The sequence below is a fragment of the Electrona antarctica genome, assembly GCF_951216825.1.
Source record: "Electrona antarctica genome assembly, chromosome: 5".
Lineage (NCBI taxonomy): Eukaryota > Metazoa > Chordata > Actinopteri > Myctophiformes > Myctophidae > Electrona > Electrona antarctica.
This window is the reverse complement of record NC_136810.1, coordinates 43,465,769-43,478,072: the sequence shown is the minus strand read 5'-3', so window position 1 is coordinate 43,478,072 and position 12,304 is coordinate 43,465,769. Positions and strand designations below refer to the sequence as shown.

Sequence of the window (12,304 nt, the reverse complement as noted above, 5' to 3'; positions counted from 1 at the left end):
GTCTTTGTTCCTCTCAAATTGTAAAGCAAGCCTCAACAAATCCTGTCAGGACATAATTCAATATCCCAAGCCAAACTTGCCTGCATGCCTGCACAAGAAATTCATATTGTACACAAAGCTTTAGGGTACAAATGAGTTCTTCCCCCTCCCCACACACACTCACAGCTCAGGAACTCTCACATTCTCAACAGACTTGCACTTTGGACAACCTTAAGGAAAGATTGATTCCTTTTTAAACAGATCTTCACTTTGTTTGAAGAGGCCACTGGTGGAAGAAGAAGTACTGTAAAATTCTAATTGGCACCAAAATATACTTTAAAGTACGGTACCGATCGTAAATGTGCAGAATGTTGCATTTCACAAAATGTTTCGAAAGCAGCCAATCTACAAACGTATACGTTGCAAGCATTGTGAGTTTGTTTATCGGCTATTTTCGAATAGTAAATAACATTGGGCTTAATTGATAAATGTATGTTTTGCAATGATGTAAATATGCAAAGTAACTAAAGTAGTCAAATCATTGTAGTGGAGTAAAAAGTACAATATTTGCCTCTGAGATGTAGGCTAGTGTTAGAAGTAGAAGTATAAATTATTGGAAAATGGGAATAGTCAAGTGAACTAAAAGTACCTGAAAATTGTATTTAGGTAATGTATACCTGTAATGTATACTTGGTTATACTTTGCACCACTGTATAGAGGCAGTGTTAGTACCATGGCATGCAGTGCAGTGGTCTCGGTTGGTGCATCGTGTGTGTGTGTGTGTGTGTGTGTGTGTGTGTGTGTGTGTGTGTGTGTGTGTGTGTGTGTGTGTGTGTGTGTGTGCGTGCGTGCGTGTGTGTGAATGCGTGTGTTCGTGCATGCGTACGTGCTTGCGAGAGCGTGTGTCATGCGGTGGTCTTGCAGTGCATGTGTGTGCCATATGGGCATATCATGAGCTCATGCATGTGGCCTTTTAGCTTTATTGTAACAAGGTTAAGAGGTCCAAAAAGATTCACATAAAATGAGACCACCTGTTGGATTTGACAACAACAAAAACGGATTTCACTGATTATCATTATCAACCTTTTAACCATTTGACCCCCAGTTTGATATGCATTATAGCCATGGACCCCGATTTGATACTGGATCTGTGAGGGTCCATTTGATTCAATGTTAGTGTATAGTCAGGGCAGGGGATAATAAAATCTGGGAATAAATTCCTTACCAATACATTTCTTCACCAATGTCTTTGTAAGGTGTCTAGTAACACAGATTGAAATTCAGTTTCCCTAGGAGAATCTGTGACAGCTGCTAACAACCTATATGCAGGCAAAATTGACCTTAAAAGGGATAGTTCAGATTTTTTGAGTTGTATGAAATACTTGCCATTAATATAGTGGTTGCAACTGTATTAATTGATTGCCCGAGTCCCATGGTGGGAGTTCTGCTCTGGTTTTGGTCAATATTAAGTAGTTCCGGTCATTTTGTGGGGGGCACTGGGGCCACGCAGTAAAAGTAAATGGAACTATGGAACTATTTTTTGGCCGTAGTGATATGGACACAAAAAACATAGTTCTGTGTGATAGAGGGGTAAAAAAATAACGAAAGTTGCACTAATATTTTAGAAATAGGTCAACAATACAAATTACGTTAGTTTTGTGGATTAATTTACTTTTACTGCGTGGCCCCCAGTGCCCCCCACAAAATGACCGGAACTACTTGATATTTCACCAAAACCAGAGCAGAACTCCCACCATGGGACTCGGGCAATCAATTCATACAGTTGCAACCACTATATTAATGGCAAGTATTTCATACAACTTAAGTTAAAAAAATCTGAACTATCCCTTTAAGTAGCATAAACTGTTTTTTGTAATGATTCTGAATCTATTGCAAGCATTGGTTTTGCACGAAAAACACTCCTTTGGCTAAAAACCGCCATAGCCACTTTTCCAAATGTGATGACCTCATCACATTTTTCTGATAATATTCCCTGACTATGTACTCTCTCGGGGTTAGACCCCCGGGGTCCATTTGGTTGCATATTGTACTCTGAGTTACAGAGTAGACCCCTGGGGGTCCATTTGGTTGCATATTGTACTCTGAGTTACAGAGTAGACCCCTGGGGGTCCATTTGTTTCAATTGTGTAGGCTACTCTGAGTTACAGACCCCTGAGGGTCCATTTGGTTTCCAAATAATTCATTTTATTTGTATTTATTTTTTAACAGTCAAAAATTTAAAAAGAGCAATGCATTGATTAAAAAAATCACACCTGTGTGAAGTGAGTGGTGCAACTCCGTGTGGGGGTGGGGGCGGAAGTTCCAGACCCACAGGAACGCACCCAGGGTGCCGGCCCTGACAGAGTTACAGTGTGGGGGTCCCTCTACTGTACTGTACTGTCACTGTACTGACCCACAGGGCCCAGGGTGCCGGCCCGATTCCGTCGAGCCGCCCCGCGTCCGAGACGGTTGAGAAATGACAGAGTTACCGTGTGGGGGTCCCTCTACTGTACCCTCTACTGTACTGTACTGTACTGGCACACCCGAAATCACCATATATACAGTACAGTAAATATGTGCATGTGTGTTAGGTTGCGCACAGGTGGTGAAAAACAACCATGCTGTTTTCGTGCTCAGACGCACCCAGCCAGCCACCCAGCCACACACATAGCTCCGTAACAACAAAAAGATTGAGAGAGTATGTTTTGCACTCCGTCCGTGTGTGTGTGTGTGCGTGTGTGCGTCCGTCCTTCCTTCCGTCCGTCTGTTACCAGCTAATCTCCGGCACCGTTAACCCGGTCGATGCCAAACTTTGCACACACGCTCCCTGGATGCCAACGATGAACCTCTGCCCCACATTTTCCAGAACGGCCTGTTATAGCGCCACCATGGCAGCTTTTCACATTTTTTACCTAAAACTGCACCGATCTGCGTGAAACGTTGCATGCACACTCCCTAGTGGCCAAGGACAAACCGTTGACCTGCATTTTCCGCATCTGCCTTTTATAGCGCCACCAGGAGACCGACTTTTGTAAAACAGATTCTGTCCAAAAATCTCACAAATCGTTACACACTATCTCTATGGTCATGTGCTCAAGTCGGATCTGTCCGATATTTCATATTCCATCCTAATTGGCTATAATTAGCTTTCACACTTTGCAAGATTGCCCCGTTTTGAACAAAAGCCTCAAATCATGAACGCAGCATGCAATTTACGTGAAATCTTTCACACATTTTCTTACTAGGCTGAGGAATATATCCCACCCTTTTCACATTGGCCTGTTATAGCGCCACCAACAGGTTGATTTTTGCAAAACACATTTTTGGAACAAAATGCCTCAAAAACATGTTTATATTAATCCTAAACATTTTGCCAAACATCTCACACAGTCCTATCCTCCTGGTGGAGACCTGTGCCCAGAAGGGCACTTTTTCTAGTTAAAGATTACTTTGTCCACCACCACCACCCAGTATAGGCTACACCCTTTAGTGCAGTTGTTCCCAAAGTGGGGTCCGGGCCGGGGACCTCCAGGGGTCATTGAGGGAGTTCCAGGGGGTCCCCAGCTAAATGATAGTTAGGAACCAAATGGACCCTTATGGCCGGGTCTGTATTTCTGGAACTCAGTTGGTACAAATGTAACCAAATGGACCCTAACAGCTAACGGGTCCATTTAGTTCAATTTTTACACTCTCAGTCTCAGAGTTAAATTAACATTGATTTTACAATATAAATTGGGGGTCCCAAAGATAGAAATGTCATTAAATGGGCGTCCGTAGGCTATTGCATGTCAAACTGTAGCCCTGGTCCATGCAGTGCGTCAGGCGCTCTGGACCAGGGCTAGTCAAACTGGGGGGGGGTCCTTGAAATTAAACGGGTTGAGAATCACTGCTAGAGCCGTAAAAAAATATTTTCTTATGAGATCCCTTGCATATCTCTTCAAATGGGGGGTCCGCAGGCTAATTATAGTGTTAATTTGGGGGTCCTTGAAATGAAAAAGTTTGGGAACCACTGGGCTGCCTACGATACATAATGCAGCAATGCTACATACCTCAGCATTGAAGCTCTCCTCCACATCAGCCGCCACTGTGCCCAATCCCATCATGCACAGGAGAAAAGCCCAGGACCACCAAGCGACGTGTATGATGATGATGATGCGTCTCCACGACCACCACGACCCAGGAGACGGACAGAAGCGTCCCCGTGGGGATGATGGAGCCATCTTCTAACTAACAGCAGAGACAAAGCACCCCTCCCCTCCTCTTATATCCTTGTGGGCAGCTGTTGCTCCAACAAGCAGATCTATGCAGTCAATGAACACAGAATTAAGTTGTCGTGTGTGTGGAGAGATACTGCGTCAGCGCTTTTACTGTGCGACTCAAGACGCACCGTGGAGAAAGATCCAGGATAGACCGCTGCGGTCACTGCGCGTACAATGCGCGGACCGACATGCTGCAAAAAAATAAATTACGCTTTAAAAATCGCTATTAACGACTGGACCCATTATTTGGGTCAGCGCCGTTTCATTTACATCCCGAATAATAATAAGCCTGTCGGTGGACCGGAGTGGACTCGAGTCCGTAAGCCCGGTTGTGGTAGATCATGTCTTTTTAAAAAAAATCAGTTTGTTGAGTCCAGGGTCTTCTGATCACATTCAGAATGGGAGGAGGGGAGTGACATGCAACAAGTCTTCCTGACGTTAGAGCTGCAAGGCGTCCGTCCCACTCCGTCCCTCCCAGCCCGGGGAGTCGAACCAGTGGCCCGGGGACCACCAGTGGTCCTTGAGAGGGTTCCAGGTGGTCCCCCATGTAGCTAAATTAGTTGGTCATTTGTATGCTCTCAGGAGTTAAATTGTTAAACATCTGCATTAGGCCTACTTAATTTACAAAAAAATGTGATTTAATGCCCTCATCTTGTTGGTTACAATCATATAGTTAAAAACGTTTTATAGGCCTACAATAAATTAGCTCCAGGTTGCTTGAGTAGACCCACACCAACAGCCTGTGTGTCAATTTAATTTAATACGCCCCGCAGTTAAAGGGGAAATTAACTTTCCCAAAGACGTCTAGTCTAGAGCAGTTTCTTCGTTTTGCAACAGTTCCACACACGCAGCGGCAGCACAGACTAGAGCACGCTGCCTGTCTTTAGCCAAGAACCAGAACAAAAGATTCTACAAGAGACCCTCCCCCACTTTAATAATGAACCAGACCCAACAGTTGCGCCATACTGCCACCTTGTGACCGCCCTGGAAAACTACACTTGATGGCTCTATAGAGTAGAAGATATGGGTTCTGAAAAGTTGATGTGTAGGCCCATAAGTTAATATCCCACTGATGTTCAAACTTATTTAGCAACACGAATCTACAAGCTCAAAACAAGTCAATGGGTGATGCATTGTGAGCTTGTAGATCGGCTACTTTCAAATCGCAACTTTAAAGTATACATTTGATGCTTTGTTATTTTGTTGGGTACTTCCTGGAAGCCCAGTCAGGGCCCACTTTGAGCAAAGCAGTTAAGCATCCCTTTTTACCAGTGGTTCCCAAAGTGGGGTCTGGGGACCCCCAGGGGTCCTTGAGTGAGTTCCAGGAGATCCCCAGCAAAATGATAGTTAGGGTCCATTTGTACACTCAGTTAAATAAACATTGATTTTACAATATAAATTGGGGGTCCCAGAGTTAGAAATGCCATTAAATGGGGGTCCGTAGACTAATGCATGTCAAACTGGGGGTCCTTGAAATTAAACAGGTTGAGAATCACTGCTAGAGCCGTCTCTTATGGGGTACTTGGCATATCTTTTCAAATGGGGGTCCTCAGGCCAATTGTCAATTTGGGGGTCCTTGACATGAAAGTTTGTGAACCACTGCTTTATACTACCATTAGTCTCACGTAGCCAGACTATCTCATAATCGCCGAATGCCATTTGTACAGTACGACAGAAGAATTTTAAAATGGTGAGGCAACAGTCTTGGCACCGCAAGTAGGGATGTCCCAATATCCTTTTTTTTCTCGTTCCCGATCCGACAATTTGTGTTAGCCGATGTTGTTAATAGCAGACTCCTCACTCAAATGTGCACTTGGGGCAACACGCAAACCACACCAACATTTTATTTAGCTGCCATATAGTCTACCCCTTAACCCTAGACTGGCAGATTCGCCGATACAGTATCGGGACATAGCTAACAGCAAGACTATAATTATTAAAATATCACTTCCATTGAGTGTATTGGACAGCAGCTCACATGAGCCAAGTTAACTGCTCTGCAGTGCTCATGCTAAACCCAACATTTTATGAAAATGTTTGAGATCATGCTAGATTACTGTACTGACTAAAGTCGATCAACCATGCAGGCTATGTTTGTTATTGTAAAGCTAGAACCACATTATAATGTGGATGTCCATCCCCACTTTGCAAAAGACACCCTGGTGTCCATTGGGCACATGTAATTCCCTGGGTATAGCAATACACTCCACATTTTTGTTGTGGGAAAGAACTTTTCACATAATAGAGCATAAGAATTAAGCTGCAGGTACATCAAGTTAAGATATACAATTTTATTCAAACTAAAAAATGGTAGAAGACGATGTCAGTGATTCTCTTGTGATCTCTGCAGTCTCCTGTTGCCTGCCTTGGCAACAGCAACGAGCAGAACCACCACCAATCCCACAGCCCAGATGCCCGCTACAGGCAGTGCCACCATCTTCATTAAACCTGCAACATGAAATAAAATCCTTTTAGCTCAGGGCTTCTCAAAGACCAAACATGCCTCCAAGAGTTGGATCAAACTTTCTATGGACCAGAGTTAGCTTAACCCATTTGGAACCACCTCTTTAGCTCCTAAACGACAAGACTATGTCTACAACCACTTGCATTGTAAAATGTAACTTGTCTTGATTGAACAAATTCTGCCAATAGTCCTAGGAATTGGATGAATCCCTTGATAGACTAGTTAGTGAGATTACATTCTAATTTCAGTAGCTACTGAAAGTGTTCCATCGTTATAGGTTTTACATATGACAAGGAAAATCAAATGAAGTGTTGGTTGATTAAGAGATCAGTGCATCCTGTTGCAAGTAACCGATATGTGACCTAGGTCAGCCATTCGAGATATTCAATGTACCGGGGTGTGCTCACACCACCATTCTGTACACACCAAAGTGTACTACAGGGTTAAGTGGTTATCCAGATGAATTGATTTAGTCACCATTTGGTGATAAAAGATTTAAGAAAAAAACCTGCCCATTTTTGGTTAATTGCAGGAGTGGTTTCCTTACCCCAGTGGTTCCCAAAGTGAGGGAATCAAATGATGATAAGTTGATAAGTAACCAAATGGACCCTTATGGTCCATTTGGTTTTACAATATAAAGTGAGGTCCCAGAGCTAGAAATGCCATTAAATCCATCCGTAGCCTAATTCAGATTAAAAAAAAATGGGGTCCTTGAAACAGGTTGAGAATCACTGCTAGTCTCTTATGGGGGTGCCTGGCATATCTTTTCTAATGGGGGTCCGTAGACTAATGAATGTCAAACTGGGGGTCCTTGACATGGAACAAGTTTGAGAACCACTCCCTTACTCGACGACTCAGCTGGCTTTGGCATCACGATCTTGATGGGACCATATGACAGCAGGCCTTGGTTAAGACCTGGTGTCGACACTTCCCTCTTAGTGATGGTTGCTTTTGCAGGACATTTCTGAAAATGACCAAAGACAAGGAGTCACCAGAAATGCAGGACTCATTGCTTCTGAACGCAAGTTACTTTTCCCGTTCTTATTTTACGAGCGCTCTATTTTTATTAAGGGGGATTTACAAATGAACTGGTACTAGAGAAAGGTTGCCTTCATAGTCAATTTGGCCTACAAATCTCTAGAGGATCTCACATAAAGTTGTCATAAAATTGGCACAGATTTTTCCCCAATTATTAACTACATAAATAATTCTCTCAAATAGAAATTCACATTATAGGAATGTCTCACTACTACGTGTAATATCAAGACATTTAGACACTCTTCTAAAGTACCATGACATTTTAAGTACACCATTACTACAGTGGTTCATGATTATTGGGAGACTGTGGTAGCAGCCCAAAAAGGTTGAGAACCACTGCAGCAAGATACGCATGGTATGGAGCAACGTGTTTTTACCGGCACGCAGTCCTCCCTGTGATCCTGGTCGTCCTCACAGATTACAAGGGAGCAGTGCAGGTATAGATTATGAGGCACTGTTGTGAAGCGGAACATCTGGAAGCTGTAGCGCACGGTGCCGCTCCTCCCATTGATCTGAGCCGACTGCTGGTCAACAGTCTGGTTCAGTGGCAGGAACTTCACTGTGTCGTCATCCCCTGTGACACATCTAGAGGGGGAATAGTACAAAACTAAACATTTGAGGGGAACTAGCCCACTACACTCCCATGCCCAGTTTCGGGTGTACCCTATAGCGATGATTTGACTGGCTGAGCAATGTACATATTGAGGATGAAGTGAGAACAGAATATTGAGGACATCACAAGTGATAAACTGGATTGGACTCTAGGCTAGAAAGTGAGGATGCCAATTGTGATCATTTCACACTGAGTTTTTTTAGTTACTGAAAAGGTGCATTACAAATTTCCAGTTTTGCCATTTGTTTTACCTTGTTGAAACTTGGCTCCGATTAATCTGAACCAAGTCTTTTAAAAACAAATCAAAACTCAAATGATCCATAACATTGCAAATCAGATTGATAGGTAGAAGAGTGTATACAAACATTCAAAAATGGCTGAAATTATGCAACTATGAGCTTGTAGAGCAGCTATATTAACATAGACAATGACATGCCCAAATAGGGACACAGGGTTGAAAGTGATCCCTTTTCCAAATTTAAATGGAAACAACTGATAAGTCCAAACAAAAGTGATAATGTAGTAATTGTGAACAGGCCTACCCCTCATCCAAGAGCATGTGGCTCAGATTGGCGTCTGTAATGTTGGGTTCTGTGGTTTGGGTGGCCCAGCAGTCATTTAGACGAAGGTTAAAGAAATCCTCTGGATCCGTCACTTTCACCTGCACGTACACCTGCGATGGACGGATATATGGAGTGCAACAGTTAAGCAAACTCATCGATTTAATAGATTATGAAATGCATTTTTATGAGCCATTTGCAAAGGAAATACTCCGAAATCACTTGGTTCATATGCAGGTGCCTTGGACAGTAACAAACGATACAGGTGTGTTGGGCATTAACAGATTAACGAATCAAGACAAATGAATGTACAAAAACACTGCACATTGCTCTTGTGCAGCAGCAATTTAGTCAAGCATTGGCATGTTATGGCAATTTTTTTTACATTTGCCACAGATATGTAGTAGAGTAGATGTGTATTATAAAACCTAAGTAATTGAACTGAAACAGTATTTTGTGCATTCAGTGTCAAGTAACAAGTACATTTACTCATCTATACGTACCATGTCCAAAAGCTCAATGGTAGGTGCAGTAGTGTAAACCTGGGTGTAGGTGTCGTCCGTGTACAGTGTCATCTGAATTGTGGCGTCAAGGTCATCCACTCGCAACTGCGCTTCACTGAAAACATGCATAGCATTTTAATAGTTAATGTCATGGGCACATGGAGTTTGTGAAAATCAGACTATAGAGCAATTTATCACATAAACAGCCAATTAACACTTGAGAAAAATCTGTGGGTTAGGTTTCTCCAAGTGGGATCAGCCTCCAGAAATCTGGCATCGGTCAGGCTGAGACACATAAGCCCATGAGGTTTCTGCTTACCTTACGTAAGGTACAACTGGGAACGGTAGGCTGACCATTCTATGGTATGGGTAGATGCACTTGTACTCGATCTGGATGATGGGGTCTCGGACGATGTTGCGAAGGATTTGAGGTTCTGACAGAAGACTTAAGGAGTATATGATGTGTGTCACGTTTTTCTGTAGGAGAGAGGCATAGAAGTTAAACACAATATATTCAAGAAATCCAGATCTATAAAAGTTCAGTTCCCCTATAACAGTTGTGCAAGCAGGACCATCATAACATTCATGTGTTGGAGCACAACAAACGGTCAGTCCCTTAAGGGAGGAAACACTCCACAGGAGTTAATACTTTGTCCCCCTGCTTCTCTTTATGTTGCACTGCCAAGTGGCTGAGGGGAATGGCATTTCATGTCGTATACTCATGAATACAATCCATTAGATCACTGCCTGATAACATTATAGTCACATCAGTTTTAAAAGTTAAAGTGGGTGAAATTCAGTTGTGCAATACTTTGTGATGGAAGCTTGTACATTGGATATTTTGGGCACAAGACACTGGTTTTATAAATCAGTCTTCAAATGATGGAAAGTTTACATGATGCAAAACTACATAAAACATATTCCCATTTCACCTCCAGTGGTTTTCCTCCACAGGCTGGATACTGGTATTTGGGTATCCTGGCTACGTAAAAATACTCGTCGTTGACCAATTCTCTCTTGACAGCAGTTGGACAGGATTTGTTGGTAAACTGCAGGGTCTGAATGGGTGTCTTGTAATACTGGAAGTATCCTTCCGCTACCGACAGAGTGATGAATTCACTAGTACACACAACAGTGATCTTTGCATCTGTTGGGGGGGGGAACAAATCACAAGATAGTTTCATTAAATTCAAAGTTTCAGTACATTTAGGATTATACAGGGTGTAATAAAGTGTTTTATTGTCTGATAGAACTATAGTGCCAATAATCATTGCTTCAGTGCTGGGTAACAGAATTCTGCCCAGTTCTGAAAATGCATCCTCAAGTCATGATACCATTAACAATTTTAGTCAAGAGTAGTCAAGAGAATGACTCAGTGAAAGAACAAATAAAAAAGTACTTTGTAGTGTTCTCCTTCCTGATATGCTACATGAATTTAAGATTCTTACAATGTTTGATATTTAAGGCCTCGTTTCTACAATTACCAAGGCCTCATTTCTACAAAACCTGTGGCTAGTAGCCAGTCATTAATATGGGCAGCATAAGTTTGGTAAATATAAGTCTGATAATGTTGTATCCTACAGTGTTCATGTTCAAATTATGTACAAAAGCTACATTGCGTCAAACAATTTTCCAAATAGTTATGATTCTTGTACATAGCAAGTTAACATTGGTGACCACAACCACAATGTTTGTGCCCACTTAGTAGGCCAACAATCATTAGGACATTGCAAACATATCCTACCCTTGTCGCACAGGGCGTCGTAAAGACCCATACGGCACTTGCAAGTTATGAGGTCTGCAGACATCAAGCATTTTGTCGGGTCACTGCAGGCCTTGACATCGCATGGAAGTCGCTTCGAAGGCGAATGGTATCCTAAAGGGATCAATGACACCTCCTGTTAAGAGTTAATTACAAACAAATGTTTGCAGGAGCATTCCCCATAAAGACCTCTTCCTTACCCACGACTGCTTGGCAGGTGAAACTCAAGAAAATCAGTATCATGGGTATCTGTTCACATTAAAAAAAATGAATTAAAATTGCAAGACATTAGGTGCAGATAAGGATTGATTGAAATATGTATTAACAGTTTGCAGAATTACAGTACATTTCCAGCACAACTCAATACAAAGACTGTTAACGGTAAGTGGACGACCCAATAAAGCATTACACTTATTTACAAGAGGGTCCACCTTGTTCAATTCATCAAAACATTTAGAGACGCACAAATAAACTTCTATATAGCCAAAGAACAGGCAATAAAATAAAGGAAAGCCTTTACGTTTTCAGAAGTTATTTCAAAGAGAACATTGCACTAGCATTACACAGATCATTTTTACTTCAAAGATGCCGTGTTAAGTTGTTTGCCTGATGATAACTTACCTTAAAGTTGATGAGAGCCATAGTTGCGCTTCACAGTTGCTAATAAACGTTTAAAGTTATATACGGTACACAGTTTAAGATTAATCCACGATCAAGTTGAAAGAATTCCCAAGTTGCGTGTGACGATCAGCGACTCAACGTGTACTAAATGATGAACACAGGCAGTGCAAGTGTGCATGCGTGTGTTCCCTGATTGCAAAGGCCTCGGCCACGCGCATTTATCTGCTGCACGCCCCTCCATGGCCCCTCCCCTAATCTAACCTCGCCTCACCAGGCTTTCCACCACACCCCTAATCAGGAATTTGGTTTAAAAATACATTTTATTTCCCCCTGCTGCAGTTTGACATCGACAGCTGCCTTCAACAGTTGAACATTATATTTGCACGAAGAAATACATTTAATTATGTATTTATTACGATGTATATTTTATTTTTTGTATGTATCTTAAAGGGAAATAACTTAAATAAGTTCATTGAACCACACGCCCAACGATGGGCGGCACCAT

At 42.3% G+C, this 12,304-nt stretch overlaps 2 protein-coding genes across 4 annotated transcripts in view; both read right to left on the bottom strand.

Moving 5' to 3' along the window:
- LOC306924094 (matrix metalloproteinase-14-like) overlaps nt 1-4,563 on the bottom strand; it is a 28,495-nt gene extending 23,932 nt beyond the window's left edge. The window contains exon 1 of one of the 2 annotated variants that reach the window (XM_079502436.1): nt 4,029-4,563. In XM_079502436.1, coding sequence (XP_079358562.1) covers nt 4,029-4,199 — 171 coding nt within the window. In that variant the 5' untranslated portion in view covers nt 4,200-4,563. The remainder of the gene's footprint in view (nt 1-4,028) is intronic. The other variant, XM_079502437.1, reaches the window with a different exon arrangement.
- Nucleotides 4,564-6,509: 1,946 nt separating this feature from the next.
- zpd (zona pellucida glycoprotein d) lies at nt 6,510-12,003 on the bottom strand. Of its 2 annotated transcripts, XM_079502453.1 has the most exons (10): nt 11,800-12,003; nt 11,379-11,427; nt 11,161-11,292; nt 10,349-10,563; nt 9,736-9,893; nt 9,417-9,531; nt 8,896-9,026; nt 8,118-8,325; nt 7,549-7,666; nt 6,510-6,686 (listed from the first exon to the last, which is right to left on the bottom strand). In XM_079502453.1, the coding sequence occupies exons 1-10, from the start codon at nt 11,818-11,820 to the stop codon at nt 6,562-6,564; spliced, it is 1,272 nt and encodes a 423-aa protein (XP_079358579.1). In that variant the 5' UTR covers nt 11,821-12,003; the 3' UTR covers nt 6,510-6,561. The 2 variants fall into 2 exon arrangements, with proteins under 2 accessions (XP_079358579.1, XP_079358580.1); XM_079502454.1 differs by lacking the exon at nt 11,379-11,427 and having other exon boundaries at nt 11,800-12,002.
- Nucleotides 12,004-12,304: the final 301 nt, after the last annotated feature.